At 34.7% G+C, this 18,086-nt stretch overlaps 1 protein-coding gene across 8 annotated transcripts in view; it reads left to right on the top strand.

The window, feature by feature from the left end:
• WDR17 (WD repeat domain 17) overlaps positions 1-18,086 on the top strand; it is a 57,189-nt gene that overhangs the window by 6,625 nt on the left and 32,478 nt on the right. For 5 of the 8 annotated variants that reach the window (XM_040064531.2, XM_040064526.2, XM_040064530.1 and 2 more), the window contains exons 2-5: positions 11,515-11,643; positions 12,634-12,817; positions 14,163-14,393; positions 17,393-17,644. In XM_040064531.2, coding sequence (XP_039920465.1) covers positions 11,521-11,643; positions 12,634-12,817; positions 14,163-14,393; positions 17,393-17,644 — 790 coding nt within the window. In that variant the 5' untranslated portion in view covers positions 11,515-11,520. Of the gene's footprint in view, positions 1-3,897; positions 4,397-11,514; positions 11,644-12,633; positions 12,818-14,162; positions 14,394-17,392; positions 17,645-18,086 lie in introns of those variants that run through there. The other 3 variants (XM_040064524.2, XM_040064523.2, XR_005700867.1) reach the window with 2 other exon arrangements.

Genomic DNA, 18,086 nt, shown 5'->3' with positions numbered 1-18,086 from the left:
AATTAAACAAGTGTTTCTGCATCAAATGAATAGGATGTTTTGTCTTTTTTATTCCTTCTAGAATATTGTAAACAAATTTCTTGGGCAATATATTGTAAGACTGTATACACCTTGAAGTTGTCTCTTTTGGTCTGATCTATTGTAGTACATTTTGTTGTCCTTAAACTGAGATAAAAGAACACTTAACTGAAGGTACTGACTGGACTTTAGGGTAAGAGCATACTTAAGTTACTTATAAAACATTTAATATTATTAACATCAATTACAACAATTTAAAGGATGGAATGCTTTGAGGTTTTTCATATTTTTATTATAATATTTAGTACACATAGTTTTATTAATCCTGCACATACATTTTGTTATACCTGTATGTCATGGTTTAACCCCAACCAACTTTGAATCCCCACTCACCCACTCAGCTACTCTCTGACTCCCCCACCAGCAGGATTGGGAGAAAAAATCTGCAGGGTAAAAGCCAGGGAATTCATGGGTTGAGATAAAGACAGTTTAATAAGGAAATCAAAAGATGAGCACACAAGCAAAACTAAACAAGGAATTCTTTCACTGCTTCCCATGGGCAGATAGGTGCTCAGCCATCTCCAGGAGAGCAGGGCCCCATCAGTGGTTAATTTGGAAGACAAACACTATGACTCTGAATGTCTCTTCCCCTCTCCTTCTTCCCCTCACTTTATGTACTTAGCATGATGTAGTATGGTCTGGAATATCCCTTTGGTCAATCGGGGTCGGCTTTCCCGGCTTCAATTTCCTTACAGCCTCACATACACCCCCAGAAAATGTCTTGGTCCTGTGTAATCTATATTAATTATAATATCTGTGTTGTCAATTTTGTTGAGCACAAACCCAAAACACATCCCCATACCAGCCACTGGGAAGATAATTAACTCTACCCTAGTCAAAACCAGCACACTGTAGTGTAATAGTTTTCCCAGCACTTGGAGATGAATGATGAAAGAGGCAGAAACTTATCATTGCCTCATAATGCTTTTGCAGTCTTTCTTGTCTTTATTTTTCGTGTATAATTTAACACCAGACTTCTTTATTTACAGGTAATTGTAACAGATATTTTTAAGCAGTTTAAGTTCCCATCTGCTATCCTGAGAAGATTTTAATTGCATCTATACTTTTGAATTGAAGGTATTTACCAGTTTGTTGAAAGGATTATACAGTGTCCATATCCATTTTATCTCATGCTTCCCTAATCATACTGAAACTAAATGTGAGTCAGAGTGTTTGTCTGTCTTGAGAGACTCATTGTTCTGACAGGTTGGTATTGAGACTAGAACTAAACTCAGATTACATAGATGGTGGAGCAGCTACAGGCTGTGACACTGGCCAAACTCCAGGCACCCACAGAAGCTGCTTGCGCACCCTCCCCTGCCACAGCCGGGCAGAGGAGAGAAGAATTAATGAAGGGTTCATGAATTGAGATAAGGACTGGGAGAAAAAAAACAAAACTCCAAGGGCAAAACAGGCTCCACTTAAATGTATAAAGTGAGTTTATTACTAACAAAATCAGAGGCGGATAATGGGAAGCAAAACAAGCCCTTAAAAACATCCTTTCTTCCCGCAGCCCCTCCCTCCTTCCCACTGATGTGACGGGGGCGGGGGGGTTGGTCAGTTCATCACCCGAGGTTTTCTTCCTCTGCACAGGGAGAGGAGTCCTTCCCCTTCTACACCATGGAGCCCCTCCCATGGGAGACAGTTCTCTATGAACTTCTTCAGTGTGGCTCCAATCTCGCAAGCAGCAGTTCTCCCAAAACTGCTGCAATGTGAGTCCCTCCCATGGGCACACAGCCCTCCCCAAACCGCTGAGGCATGGGTCACTCTTCCACAGGGTGCAGTCCTCCAAGGACAGGCTCCTCCAGCCTGGAAACAGGGTCCCTCTCTCTCCATTGGGTCTTCCACTGGATCACAGCCTCCCCCAGACATCCACCTGCTCTGGCACGGAGAGCTCCCTTGCAGGCTGTGGGTGGATCCTTGCATCCCCCATGGATCCCCAAGGGCTGCAGGTGCACAGCTTTACTGTGGCCTCACCACAGCCTGGACCACAGCAGAGGAACCTTGGTTTCAGGGCCTGGAGCTCTTCCTCCCCTCCTTCTCCACTGACCTTGGTGTCTCCATGGTGTTTCCCTCACATGTCCTCACCTCCTCCTCCTCTCTGGCTAGGGGAAAACTGTGCACTTTGTTTTGATTTCCTTCTTAAATATGTTATCACAAGGTGTTACTCACCTCTCTCATTGGCCCAGCTTTGGCCAGCGGCATGTCCATCTTCAGAGCCATCAGGTTGCCTGGCATGGTGGAAGCTTCCAGCAGCTTCTCACAGAAGCCACCTCTGTGGCCCCTGCACCCCACTACCAAAAACCGGGCCATGCGAAACCAATGCACAGGCATAAAAGAGAAACAAGTTTGTTATTATTGAACTACTTGTACTTCTTTGATCAAGATTCGCAGTGATACTATGTGCCCTTATAAAAAATAACACCCTAAAAGCCAAGAAGACTTTCCTTAATGGGAAAGTATTAATTTACTTGAAACCATGATTTTCATATGTAACAAGCAGTAATAATGTGGATATGTTTTAACAAATTGTAAAATTTGTGTTCACAGAAGTGGTACATCAGTAACATTTTTATTGTTTACTCATAGACCATGGTTATGGCGGGGTTTCTTCAGCACTGTGATTCGAGGTGACTGAATTAGTCCTATGTTTCCCATACAGTCAATGAGACCATGCAATTCTGTGCTTTTTGCATAGTTAACATTTCAGCTGAAATCTCAAAGGGCAAGTAATTTGAAAAATTTCAGCAGTATTGTAGGAAGTTCTGTATATTCTTGTGTCTATATCCATTTACATGGAGGACTGTATAGCTGCAAAAAAAATCTGATTATCTTGGAATACTACTTCCTATTACTGGGTGTCGTAATTTAAATATTTATGGTATTGCATGCGTGGTTTGTATTTTTTTTTTTTCCTCCTCATTGAGTGTTAGAATTAGTAAGAGGTTGGGAACCAAAAATACTGCTGCTTTCCTTTATTCCCCTGGAGAATGTCACCTGCCTATACAGTACCCTTAATGAAAACTACACATTCTGGTGTAGGACAGGTAATGACACAGAATTGCTCTGTGGAAATGGTAAGTAAATGTCAACCAGTTAGAATCTGATACTTCCAGTGTTTCTTTTCCTACTTTGCTTTGTTTATTTCTTGATTAAACAATGGACTTCCCTGTTTAGCGTTTGCATTCATATATTACAAACTGTGGGAAACAGCTTGTTAAGTCAGTATAAAAAGGCAGAGGTTGTCTGGAGCCTAGATTTCTTAAGAAACTGGGGGGGGTTTTAGGTCTACACCATCCCTATTGAGGATTTGATAGTTGCTGTAACCATGCAGTCAGGAAGATTTGTATGATAATGTCTCCTAAACAGAACAGCTGATCAAATATATTGCTGTGGTAGAGAAATGTGGTAGTACAGCTTTTATTCCTTTTTACCTTTCATTTTCACTGGCATAATGCACTGAGAAATCTAATGTGAAAGTTGGAATCATACCAGAAAAGGATACTACCTGTGGAAGGAATGAATACTGTCAGATATGTGAAATTATTCTGAGGAAAAGAAGCAGATCTATTCTGATGAATTAGTTAAATTAGGCTTTTTGTACTTTTCAGGCAGTGCTAGTGACTGCAGCTGAGTCCTTTAGGCTCTGCTGGCTGTGAACAATGGAGTTGCAGATTTTATTTTTTTTCCCCTCTTAAAAAAAATGTTAAACCAATGCTTGGTATTTGCGATAATTTCGGCTCCTCCTACTGTGCCAATTGAAACCACTCCTTACATAACCAAAACAAATCATTCTCCATGATTCTGAGGATATTTTACATTTCAGTACAAGCTTTTGTGCACCGAACTACATTTTTTAGACAGTACATTAAAAAAAAAAAAAAAGGAAAGTAATTTTTTAGGAAAAAAGATAGGAATGCCTCAAACAGCACTTCATTTTCAGAGCTCAGAAGCACAGCAAAAACAATCTTGAAGCACTAACCTGCTTTAATTTTAAATACTGGAATATATAATCTAATAAAAAATGTTTTAGCATTGATTAATCCAATAGGTTTAACATTTAAATTGCTACTAGATGTATTTCAGATTATATGTTTATAAATTTAAAACTTATTAATCTCAAATCATACCACAGGCTTCAGATCTGATCTTTGAGTAGTTTGTTGTAGTGTTGAATAAATTTCTGCACAGGACTTACTGTACTTATATGTGTTCAGGTTCTATATTTTTTATTTCAACTGTGCCTTCTTTCATGGCTTGGATGACTTATATTTCCCACTGGTTTGATGAAGATGATTGGTATGAAGGACAACAAAGAGTAAGAATTGCTTAAAGTAATATTTTCTCTTTTACTACTTTTATATATTTTTTATTTAATCTGCTATTTATTATTATATTGATAAATACTTATTATATTAATAAGTAGAATTTCTATAGTGGTTCTAAGAAGAGATTTTTAGTAGTTTTAGAGAGGTCTTGAATAATAAATAAAGCATATCTAAAATGGGGTTTTTGAAAATTAACATTGTTACCTGGATAAAAGATACTGGAAGTGTGACAACCACCTACTTGCATTTTAAGGTTGCATAATTTTACAAGTAGTAATTTTTTAATATGAAATGAGATGGAAAGCAAACATTCCACTTTATTGTATTAGAAGGAACATACCATGCATTGAGTAAAATAACTATAGTTAGTAATAGAGTAAAAAAAATATTTGGGAAATATTAAATTCACCTAGGGTCATTTCCAAGTTGTATCTTGGAGAGCTTTATGTTTTTATTAACATTTTTCTGAGGAGGAGTTGTTACTATAGCAACATTTGCAGGATAACTTGGATTTTTTTTAGCATTTATTAGCAGCATATCTGCAGTTGCTTTAATAGATTTATGGTGGAAAATGAATATAAATCACATTTCTTTCACTGTATTAAGCTCTTTTATGGTACCTTATATTTCTGAGATTTCTTTTTCTTGTTTTCACAGTATATGGTCAGCTAATGAATTAGAATGCAGATGATGCTACTGAAAGCAGCTGCTTTCATTTTGTTGTTGTGTATTACTTGATAATGGCAGCTATATGCTCATAAGTATAAAAACCTGGCAGGTATTAATACTGTCCCACAGTTCTCATTTTACATGTCACTCATGATATGGATGTTTCAGATGTAGAGTTACCTTTTAATATCTGTCATCAGGATTCAGATGTGAGCTGTGTCAAGAAGTAACTTTATCTGAAATCAGAACAGTCTTGGCAATTTATCAGCAGAAATGCAATCTTCTGGTGATTGTTGTAGCTCTGGATTGGAAGATGAGAACAGAATCTTATGCAGATTCATAGATGCTTCATACTGTGATCAGACATGTTTGTATACATATCTCTGTGTATTACACACATTATCTGCAAATTATGATTAAGCAATACTCCATAGATAATGGCTTTTTCACTGCTAGATGGTTTCAGATTGATTAGGTGTGTAGTTCAACATTGCTGGTGATGTATTGTTAGAAATGTCAGCATTTCTCCATGCTTGGTTTCAAACCTAATATGGCTCTTTAGATTATCTTGTTAAAGCACCATAAAGGGTATTCTAGTTAAATGTAGTAGTAGTGTAGTCAAGACAGTCAAAACCACTATTTTTTAAGACTTACTATGTTATGCTTGTTTTAATGTTATTGCCTTTAGTTTCTAAGCAGGATATCTATCTTGGATTAATATATTAGATTTTTTTTTCTGTAAAACAGTCTCAGGCTGTGAGTTCAAGTTTCAAGCTTTAAGGAAAGGTCCACAACTACTTCCCTTGTGAAGCCAGAGATCCTGTGGTTAAATCAGTTCTTGTAGTGATTTGGGTCCAAGTTTGTTGTGGAAGTTTAAAATGTCTGTGAACACTACTAGAACACTTGTTAATTTCAAATAATCTTTTAAATCAGAATATTATTTTCCTGGCCAGTGTCTGGATAAGTGGATGCACATTTTGAACACTTGCTAAGCTGTCATAGATTAGGAAATGTCATCTTCAAATTTTGGTTGCAAGAGTCTAGCCAAAACTTCTGGTATTTTTGAGGAATCTTGTTGAAATTCAAACCTTGTTCAAGGCACCTTCTTTCTGACTGTCATTAGCCTTCTGGTCATCTGGGTGCCTATGGCCTATGTGCCATGAATTGTATATAAAGTTAGAAAAATCTTTTCCAATTTTTGCAAGCTATCTATACTGCTTAGTGGTTAGCAAGCAGCTTGCCACTTTAATAAGCAATTGAGTACCTTGGCAGAATTCTGGAAACTATGGAGATCTTCACTTGTGTAGAGAAGTACATGTGCAAACTTACATAATTATTCTATTTTCTTCTACATTGTGACTGTCACTACTAATATAGTTGGACTTAGTTATCTTTTGCCCAGAATCAGTTGCTTGAGTAGTGTGTATTGTCTCAGAATATTCCGAGACCTACATTGGTAGCTGCAGTTTAGTAAGCTATGTGAAGACTAAAAATTTGTTAGCATTTTGTGATACTCCAAAGTAGGAAGAACTTTTGCTTGTTTTCTCAAAGTTTTCATATTGTAGGTTGTCTATTGGCTTTTAAGCTGCATATATACCAGAGTATTTTCATATATACCAGAGTGTTTCCAATTACCCTTTATTTTGTGGTCTGGACAAATTAGTGAGGATTTAACTCCTTAACATGGCTGTAATGTGCTTTGTGTTTCTCAACCCCACTGGAAGAACACCAGTGCTAATTATGTTTGTGTTTTTACATGAGTCTCAGTGCTATTGAGGCAGACATTTTCAGTCAGAAGGCATTTTTGCTCTGTCTTGCAAACATGCCAAGATTTCTTCATAAGTTTTGAGACCATCATGCTTTTAGCAAGTTAAAATGATTGTCCATTATCTGGTGCTCCTAACTGGTCCCACTGGATAGGGTAATGAATTTGAAACTATGGTTCACAGGTGACGTTTTCATCTCCAATGGATTTCCTCCCAAAGATGGGTAAATATACCCAACGTCATTAAGGAGATACAATGTCTTTATATCACTAAAGATCTTAATATGTTATCATTGATTTGCTGACAAAAATATTGGTACCTTGGGACAATAGTCTGGATGAGATATAAGAGTTTTATATGTCAAACATACAGGAGTGACAGCAAGCTTTCCATGTAAGATACATTATCTTCCCAGACCTGATAGGAAGATAATGACAACAGAGTGAAGAGAAGCAGAGGGCACTAGCACTTTACTGCTTGTAGCTGTAAAGAATCTACATTTTGTATACACAGAAACATATTGATTAACATAAGGCTACTGTATATCCATCCACTTTTGTATGCATGCCTCATTGCACATGGACTCTTGGGTCAGTCATATACCACACGGATCACAATCAAAACGCATGAGCATCTGTTGTGGCTTGTGCTTGATGCTTATTCATTTATGGATACTGATAACATGCAAGCACTGTATTGATAATGAAAGTGTTAAGTGATGGGTTTAAAGAGCTGTTATTATTATACAAGTGTTATTGTAGCGCAATTGGGAAATACAGCGAACAGTGAAATACTGAAGCAGAGAAAAAAGAGTTTGATTAAAATGGTGCCTGTTAAAGAGCTGCAGTTGCCAGGCTACTAACACTGCAGTTTTGAGTGTGCTGTGACACAACACTCAGTCTTTTCTCCTGCATCCTGCAGTAACTGCATTATTCTGTGAACATCAAGATTTAGTTCCTCCATCTGTCAAGCAAAGTGATTTCATTCTACAATCAGAACAATATTTTCTATTTTTGAGATCAGCGAGGTATTGGAATGAATATGGAAATTCTAAAGTGCTCTGCAAAAATGATACTTACGCTAAAGTAGGGATTATTAGGCATTTATTTGTAAGTTATTGATACAAAGCCATGGTATGTATCTAGTAAATTCAGTTGTTAATTTAAATATTTATGATATGAAATTCCAGTTTAATGTCGTTGGTTGTTGGGTTTGTTTTTTGTTGTGTTTTTTTTTTTTTTTTTTTTTTTTTGTATATTGAGCAACAAGGAAGGACCTAGAATGTTGCTGCTTCTGCCAATTGCAGATAAAGGGTTTTGTTGTTCTCCCTCTTTCCTTCATCTCCTTGGAAACTGTTAGCACACACTGCTAGCTTTCCCAATGTAGTATACATTTTTTACGTGCACAGAGGGGTTTTTCATTGTATACTTAAGAGTCAGATATAATTATGTGTATGTGCCTTGTTTCAAAATAAAATGGTTTTTTACAAAGTTTAAAAAAATCTCCATTGTATGAAAATTCACCATGTATGAAATCATACATATTTTCAGTTACGCCACATTTCTACTTTTTTGTCATTTTCCTCAGGCTGTTCTGATGAATACATCTTCCTCTTTTATACCTGCTTACTGTGTTAAGTATGCTTTGCAGAAACCTATAATGTTTGAAAAGATTTGCAGGAAACTGCTTTAATACATGATAACCTATGAGAGAGCAAGTCAGTATGCCACACAACCATCATTTCTTCTTCTAGATTCTGTCCTTCTGAATTTCAAGGCAGATGCTTTCTCTTGTAAAATGGTATATAATTGCAAAGAGCAGGAACTAATAAAAAGTTTAAAATAATAAAAATTTGTAAATAAAATGCAAATTCTTTTCTGTAAGAAAGCTCAGAATATTTTATGTAACTTTTTTACATATACTTAAATAGGGAAAATCTAGTGAAAGTTTAAGAATACTTATTAAGCATGAATTCTTAACTCAGTGTAATAGCAATATATTACCAAGCAATATTTTTCATCTAAAATTGAAAAACTGCATATATTAGCAGCATTTTTATAGAGATTGCTGCAGAATCCTACAAGACAAATCTGTTGTTACTCTGCAAGAAAAATCTGTGGAATTTGGTTTTAGCATCTGTATGAGATCTTAGCTTTACGATTAATTTTACCTGTAATCAAACTGCAAATTAAACAAGACTTAAGTCATATTTTCTTACAGATTAAAACTTCTGCAAATCAGGAATTCTTAGCTCCCATATGAGAAGGCAAAAAAAAGTATCTGTACAAAGTGAGAACAATCTTTTGTTATGATAAAGTAAGTGCTTCTGTAGTCTTAGGTTCTATATAGTTGTTGACTTTCTATCAGTCTTACACTGATGGTTTTCAGGTGGTAAACCTGCAAAACCCACGATGATCTAATATTTTACAGCTAATTCTCTCCTTTTTCACCATGCCTTTTTTTAACATTCCTTATCAGTTTTCTGACACACCTAGAGTTTTAACCATTGTTTTCCTTGGGATCAAGAACAGAACCCAAAATTTCCAGTTCCAGGTATTCTGTGCTTATCAGCTGGGGGACTTTAATTTCAAAAAAAGTGATTGTTAATGGTGCCAGTTATTTCTTCATGGGAACTAGCAGGAGCCTGCTCTGATTGCCTCAAATCCAATTATTTCTCTGCATATGTGATTTGTACTTTAATTGTACAGAAGGGACCCCTGGAATTTGTAATTTTCCTGAACAGTAAAAGAACACTAAATGGCAAAAGTAGAAATTTGGAGGCTATTTTTGCCACTTGATGATGCTGATTCTTTAAATAATTAGATAATTTTCTCTCTGGAGGAACTCATATAATTTAGAACATGAGATGTATTGCAAAGGAGCTGCAAGTTGATGCAATTTATAGAAATGTTCTCTCTAGAATCTCTTATTTGCTGCAGAAATCAGAAGAAAAATTATTATTGACAGAAAGGAAGTCTAATAGCCAAAGCAATTAGTCTGCAACAAAGCCGTTTCTTGTAGCTTGTTTTTCTGTATATTTCTGTTTTTCTGTTGCAGTCTCTTGTAGCAAAATTTTCGAAGGTACATGTCAGCATTTCATTTCCTTCAGTCATTTAGTACTCACTCAGAATGTTTAAGCACTTTAACTAGGGCCAGTGATATCTTTGAGATAATCGGTCTTAAATATTCAACTGATCCTGATCTTCTGCTAAAGAAGTCCCCAAAATCAGTTGCTCTAATTTTTTTCTTTTTCTTTCACACTTTCCAAAATGAGAGGAACATGATGTTATGGAATTTTTTACCTATAATTATTCATTACTCTTTACCTGCCAAGCAGATACACCAAGCAAAGGGGGAAAAATTAAAAAGTAAAATTAATAATTCAACTTTATTTCTATCCCATGCATAAATGCATTAAAATACAATTTTGATAATATTTAGGCAAGCAGTTTAGCTGATAGTGGCCAGTAGGTTCCTCTGGGTACTGCAGATTACTACTGGAACACCCGTATAAAGTTTGTTCTCTATGTGCCTTAATACTACTGTCATCCAGAAAAATATTTCCCCCTCTATACATTTAATATCAAATAGGTCAAGACTGATCTACAGCAGCATATCTGTGCTAAACTGTTACACAGCAATGCATTGTGTAACCAACCCTTGTACTTCATCAAGAGTTGCTCCCTCAAAATATTGATTGCTTTTGAAGTCTCATTTCTTGTTAATTCCCTTTCCTTCATGGAGCTTGAAATGGTACCTAACACTTGGTAAATTTGACATAGCTCTCCTTCGCTTTCAGATATCCTCCTCCATATTCCGTGTAATATTTTTCCACCTAATGTTGCTCAGTCCATTACTCTATCCACAGCATAGGTGTGACCCTGAGACATTCTGTAACTAGGTAACATGTTGACATTATCCTAAATGCAATGGGGGCTAGGTAAATAATTGGTCTGGCCCAACAAAGCATTTCTTGCATTTTTATGTTGAAGTCGGCTTTTTCACTCTGAGCACAGCTGGTACTGTGAGACTTGTTTTGGACATACAAAGCATAGTTTGCTGTACAGTAGTGTTACCCTAAGCTTTGATTTTGTTTTTCAACAGCTCACTTCAACCTTTTTTGTTAAACAGTAATTATTAAGAAAATTTAGAAAGCTTCTCCAGAAAGGATGATAATAAGGAGGATAATATGATAAAGAATTGTTCTATGCAAGTGGTTTGAAGACCTTTCTACATGTTGGTTTTACTTAAAACTATTAGTATATGGTTTATTTTGTCTGGCTGCCAGTGGGAGATGTATGGGAGAGCAGAGGAGGCATTAAACTGTAATAGAGAAAGTACTGAACCAGACCACAGAAGAAAATGAACATGATGAACAGTTTCAGCTAGTACAAATCAAGAGCTATTCAAATTTTTATGGGCTGCACACACCCTTACCCTCCCCCCCCACCTTTTCTTCCAAGTGGATTGCTGTGAAAAGTATTAGGCACCCTTTCTTGTGTGGCTCTGAAGCTTTTGAACATCTACTTGTCTTTATTTCAGATACATTCATTTGTACCTCAGATGAGTTATATATTTTAAGTAGACACGTATAAATTAATTATGGGAACACAAACTTATTCTATTCTTTAATATTCTGTCATCTTGGAGTCTAATGAATTTCTGTTTTAAAGGCAAAAATGTCGCATGTGAAACAAGTGGGACTTTTAGCTGCTGGATGTCAGCCATGGAACAAAGATATATGTGCTGCTAGTGGGGACAGATTTGCCTACTGTGCTACTCTTGCTGTTTATATTTATCAGGTAAGGTTATTCTTGTTTATCAGATTAGTTACACTTTTACATTGTTGTTGATCTCACTTCGAACCCTTTCAACAAATGTTTCTGCAATGCTTTTGCAAGTATGGTTGCTGTTGGGAAGATGTCTATATAAAGCTCAATATTCCATTCAAGATACCCCTGAAGTTGTACGTGTCAAATATTATTTTTAGAAGACAGGCTTACAGTGCAGCAAACATTTGAGATGAGTGAAGTTCAGTGATAGAAGACTGGATTCTGAGGGAGAAATGAAGCAATTCCACAATTCCATTTGAAGCTATAGTATAAAATAGTCTTTTACACAGTGGATAAAAATAGTTCAAAGTTGTGGATTCATTGACTCACCTTTATTTAATTTGGAGTCCTCAGCATTTCTTCTGAAGTTTGCAGTTGCTGTACATCAACATGTAACTAAAAAATAGAAATGCTGTGACATAGAATTTTCAGATTGAGAAGTATGTGAGGAAATAAGTGATGCACTTACTTTAATTTTAAGAATTATACTGGTAGTAAGAATCAAACAAAATTTACTGTATCATGTTTGGGCTTTTTTTTTTTTTTAATATCTATTTTTAACCACACTATGTAATTTAAAAAATGAGAAGGATTTCAAGCTCATTTTTATATTCTGTCCTCTTTGCCCCCTTGGAGATTATTAAATGATTGTTACCATGCCTCTAAACAAAAGATTGTAGAATTGCTTGAGTACATGTTTAAATGAAATACAATAATTTATATGTGACAGGAAGATAGACACAAAACTGTTTTTTGGATAGTTGGATATCAGGCAACCTTTCTTTCCAGGTCAAATGTATGAGAATTTATTTTATTGAGTAAGGTACTGGCAATAGTTAAATGCACTATAAATTCATCTGTAAGTGTAATACTGTTATCTAAAGTATTCTCCAACCCAGAGGTATTTAAAATAAGTTTACAAAAAATGTATTTCTAAAGTGAATTTTACTATTTGTTTAGCTGGATCACCGATACAATGAATTCAAGCTCCATGCGATTATGTCTGAGCATAAGAAGACAATCACAGCCATATCTTGGTGTCCTCACAACCCTGACGTGTTTGCAAGTGCCAGTGCAGATAGTTTAGTAATCATTTGGAATGTGAATGAACAGAAAGTTGTGGCCAAGCTGGACAATACAAAAGGTATTTTAGACATGGAGATCTATTCTATCCATACAGCTTGATCCATGGGAATGAGAAATATGATAGAGTGCAAACTCTATAGTTGGTAGGCTGGACCTACCAACAATTTCCTAACACGATATTCTTGTCAGATTTTTTGCAGTTCATTCGAGAAAATAATGATAGTGTGTTTGAGTAAATTGCTGTCAACCATCTCATATTTGGTAAAGAAAGACATTATTCTTTTTCTCTAAAGAAGTTGACCAGTTCAAGAATTAGCTTTGCTAGTGATTTCTTATTGAGCAGGGGAGGAAAAAACCCAAAAAAACAACAAAACCAACATTTTTTCATCACTGTATAAAAGGATAAATAATTAAACTTTTAAATAATAAATTTCATTACGACTTTAGCTAAGTGAAAGCAAATAAAAGGTAGCCTTAACAGATTCAAGTATAAATCATCAGTGAATTTGAACAGCTTTTGTTTAAATACTCTAATGCTTGTCTACCCAAAAAAAAAATCTACTTTAGCCAATGAACACACATGAAATAAGTGTTGTTATTAATATTTTAATATCTGTAGATAATCTTAAAATTATATGTTTAAATTTAAGATAATAAATTACTTCTATTAATTACTCTTTCAGTCTGTTTTACACTGCCATATAAACATCTAAGTACAGTTTTAAGTTTTCAGCTTGAGGAATTTGTTTTGCTGTCATTTATTCTTTCAGGCACACATCATTAAGCTATGAGGATGATGGGGGTTGGAGACATTAAGATCAAAATTCTTAAAGGGGAATGCCTACAGTTAGGTATTAGACGACTGAATTAAAACTGTCATGTATCCAGAAGGAAGCTATCAAGAGCTCCCTTTTATTACAGAGCTAGCTTTCAAATTTTGTCACATGTATCTTCTTCTGTTGGATTGATCTGTAAATTTCAGCGTATTTTGCTAAAATAGGCATTTTGAAATTCTCAGTGTTTTACTAATCTTAGTAGGAAATAACTTAAAGTAAAACAGTAGTGAATGAAATTCTGAATGAATGAAAGTATTGTTTGCACAATCAGGCTTATCCTCTTTCATATGTGTGATAGTCTTTGGCATTGAAGTATAGCTATCTTGAAATACAGCCCATCAAAGCAGCATAAAAGTAATTTGGGAAATAATTTTACTTCCTGCCGAGGGAAGTCTTTAATTTACTTTTACATCGTAAGATAGTCACACAGTTCTCTTAATTTCAGTCTAGTAATTGTTATGTAGAGCAATCATTTCTGTTTTTTAAGACAATTGTTGATATTGAGTCAAGGAATACTGCACTGAATTTTGTATCCTGGTCCTTATAAAGTTTACCTGTATGTTTCAGGAATTCCTGCATCCCTTGGCTGGTGCTGGAATGAAGGTGATGCAGTTGCATTTGTGTCCCACAGAGGTCCACTGTACATTTGGACTATCTCAGGACCTGACAGCAGGGTTACTGTGCATAGAGAAGCACATAGTTTCTTGTCAGATATCAGTCTGTTTAGATGGCATCCAAAGAAAAAAGGAAAGGTGATATTTGGACATACTGATGGAAGCCTATCTATTTTTCAACCAGGTAAAACTCATATGGCAAAATATTTAGTTTTATATATGTATCTCCTGTTTCTCCATATACATGCAATTCTGCTTTTTAAAAAATTAGATTCTATAATGTAGGTACATACATAAAATCTTCATTCAAGAAAATCAATTCTTGATTCATAATATTCCTATTCCTTCCATATCACAAAAATGTGTTTTCTTAGATAAATAATGCAGAGCATTTTTTTTGTCTCATCCCTTTTATGACCAAGATAGGACTGCAATTTTTTTGACAACTGCAATCAACACTTTTTTTTTTTTTTTTTTTGAGAATGAAAACAGTAATGTTCTTCTACTGAACTATATTTTCCTGCAAGTTTATTCTTCTGAATGGAAAAACTTGTATCTTTTGTTTACTTTCCTATTTCTCTGTTTCATATTCTAGAATCCTCTGCAGTTTTATAGCTAGACTCTCATGTCACACTTAGTATTATCTTCATGGTTCTGTTCTGTCGAAGGATAGACAGAAAAACGTTTATCTTTTTTGTCTGAAATCCACCACACACATTTGTGCATACTTTATAAATAGTCCAGTTCTCTGCTAAGAAGGTGTCACGTTGATAAGCTCATTTGAAGGTAACATTTCACTAGTTTTCCTATTTTTCTTCCAAGGCAGATATCTGTATTAGGTTGACTATTTTGATTTTTTTCCTGACTGTTTCTTCTTCCTTAAATAAAAATTGATTTTCAACTTAGTGAGAAAAACTGTCCTTTAAAAAATGTGTTAATTTTACATAGAGTTGTTCTCCAACAGCCATGCAAAATTTATTTTCCTTCAGTTCGCTCTACTAAATAGTCACACAGGATATCACAGAGAATAGATTCCCTTGCTTCTGTAGTGCTGGCTGAGTTAGCAGTGGCATTGGGAAAAGGAAATCAATTTTAATGTTATAAAATGCAAGTATTTATTAGACTGAGACTTTTCATGAAGTCTCTAGAATGATTTGAATATGAAAACAAAAATAATAAGAAAAACATTTAAAATATCAAAATTATATTCTGTAAATGGAAATATAATATAGGCTAAAAGAATTTAGGCAGTGGCAGTTTTGTATGTACCACAATTCAAGTTGCTGTAAAAAATTTGTTTAAGGAAAATGATCTATATACTGTTGGGGATAAAACTATTTGCATCAACACAAAATTTAGATTACATTATCACAGGAATGCTGCCTTTCTCTGTATTTAGGATAGTTTTCTTTATTATTGTACTATTACACCTCTTTATTCAAATAATTCTAAAATTAAAAAATATGCAAGTTGTTTCCTGTTCTCAGCATACATAAAATTATTCATTTCCAACAGAGAAATAAAATTTGAAAATTTAGGTTGAGTTGGGTAAAAATTTTCTGCATAAGTAGCAGACTACACAATGTTTTTTTTCCACTGTTGTTATCTACTTATTTTTCTCTCCCATGGCTGTATTTTCTTTTCAATTAACTCTAGACTATGCATTAATGTATCAGAACATTTAGTGTAAAGAAAATATATGCAACAATGTAAGATTAATACCAATTTTTTAGGGAGATTTGATGCAGTCATATTGAGCCAAACATGTTCCCTTTCATTTGTTCTCATTTAAGCTTATTTAAATGACCTGTGACTCAGTTGCATGATTCATACTGTTCATGTCTTCTTTTAATGGAAAACAAAATTTAGCAGTTGCAGTTTCCATGAGGTTTGCTTTTAGACTCTTTTTTTGAAACACAGGTAAAACTGAATGGCTCCTAGGTACCTACTGTCTTATACTCACCCACCAGGTAGTTTTGCTTTCTTGAGGCTGAAGTGTTTGAATATGGATGGCTTCACTCACTCAAGGACTTTTTGCTTTTAGTTCTTGTGTAGCTAACTGAAAAATTACAATTATGCTTTGTTGCCTGTTTTTGTTTTTCATTTCAATGTTGATTTGCAGTAAAACAAAAAGGTGAGCTGTAATGTAAGCAGGGGACATAGTTTAAAAACGTGTGAGTTCTCAAGTTTTTGGCAAATTTAAAGCAATTTTCATACTTCTGTTATTCCCAATGCTTCAGAAGAGTGAAGGAGAAAAAAAAAAAAAAAAGGAAACCAGGAATTGGTTTATACTGTTAATTGTTATGCAGTCCTAAATTATTTCTCCCATTTCTGCTACCCGATTTTATAAAGTTGCCCTAGATGTAATGTGTATGAACCAGTACCAAAATTTAAAATTAGATTGAAACTGAATAATGGAAAGTGTCAATTCCTTCTTTCTAGAAAAGCAGTAATTTTATTTTTTTTTAGTATCACAACTTCAAAAATACAGATCTATTTCATCTGGATTGTACACTGTCTTATAAAACTAAGATTCATCTCTCTCTAAAAATAAAAAGTAGGAAATAAATATAATCTTTTAAAAAAGTGAGTTTTGATAATATGGATCACCACGTGAAATATGACATCTTTTTTGTAGGTGTCAGACTAGATACTTAATGGTCTATTTTGGCTACAGAATCTGTAAACACTTCATAGCTGCACACATAGTTTTAAAGAGGAAAAAAATTCTAAAGGTAGTTGTTCAGAAAAAGCCTTTACTGTCATAGTGTTTTTCTAGTTCTTACTGCCTTTATTTTGCCTGTATTTGCTGTGGTGTGCAGGCTTGCTTACACTCAAATGGATTGTATTTTATGCTATGCTGCAGACCTTTACTCACAGAAATTCTTAGAACAATGTATATGATTTAACATATACATCTTTCCTAGAAAATTATGTTTACAAGCCTGACAGCTGTTTCTGTTTTCTGCTGTATTAAACATAAAGTCAAATCTAATAGAAAAAGAAATACTCTTAAGTCAAATATTGCAAAGATAGCTTCATTAATTTCACTGTTGCAGAAAGTAGAGCAGGCTAGTGAAAATTTCAGGAAGAGAGGTAAAAATCATCTTTGCCAACCTTTTAACTATTGAAAGGATATATTGATTTAGTTTTTAAATAACCTGTTTCTTGTGCACTTTAAAGGTTCTAAAAATCAGAAACATGTCTTAAGACCAGAGTCTCTTGAAGGAACAGACGAAGAGGATCCAGTTACAGCTCTGGAGTGGGACCCTTTGTCAACTGATTACCTTCTTGTTGCTAATTTACATAATGGTATTCGACTAGTTGATTCTGAATCTCTTTCCTGTATCACAACTTTTAGTTTTCCCAGTGCAGCAGCATCTGTTCAGTGTTTAGCCTGGGTTTCTAGTGCACCTGGAATGTTTATAACTGGAGGTAAGGCTTTTATTTCCTGATTTATACAAAGATAACAAATACAGGACTGAGTCTTCAAAATTGATACCCCAAGTTTGATTTTTCTGTTTAATAATATTTTTACAAGTAGAAACATACATAAATTGTACAAAAAAAGTCCATAATACAAAACCAGAAAATAATAAAACTACACTGAGCAGTTTTTTTACATGTTTTAAAAATTTTAGCTGCATAATATGTGACTTTCTACAATTTTTTGTGCTAAGTAATAGTTTCCTCATGCACCCTTTAGCAAAAAATATATGAATTCCTTTGAGAGTAGGAAGAAAAATGCATTATACTAATTGATACCACTTCAAAGATTTAAAAAATTAAAAGAAGAAAATAATCCATGTTCTGCCCCTTTTCTACACCATAGACATTATGGCTCAGGTTGAACTAATGAATAAGGAAACTAAGACTG

This window comes from Hirundo rustica, chromosome 5, assembly GCF_015227805.2.
Source record: "Hirundo rustica isolate bHirRus1 chromosome 5, bHirRus1.pri.v3, whole genome shotgun sequence".
NCBI classification, from domain to species: Eukaryota; Metazoa; Chordata; class Aves; order Passeriformes; family Hirundinidae; genus Hirundo; species Hirundo rustica.
This window is presented reverse-complemented; position numbering and strand designations above follow the sequence as displayed.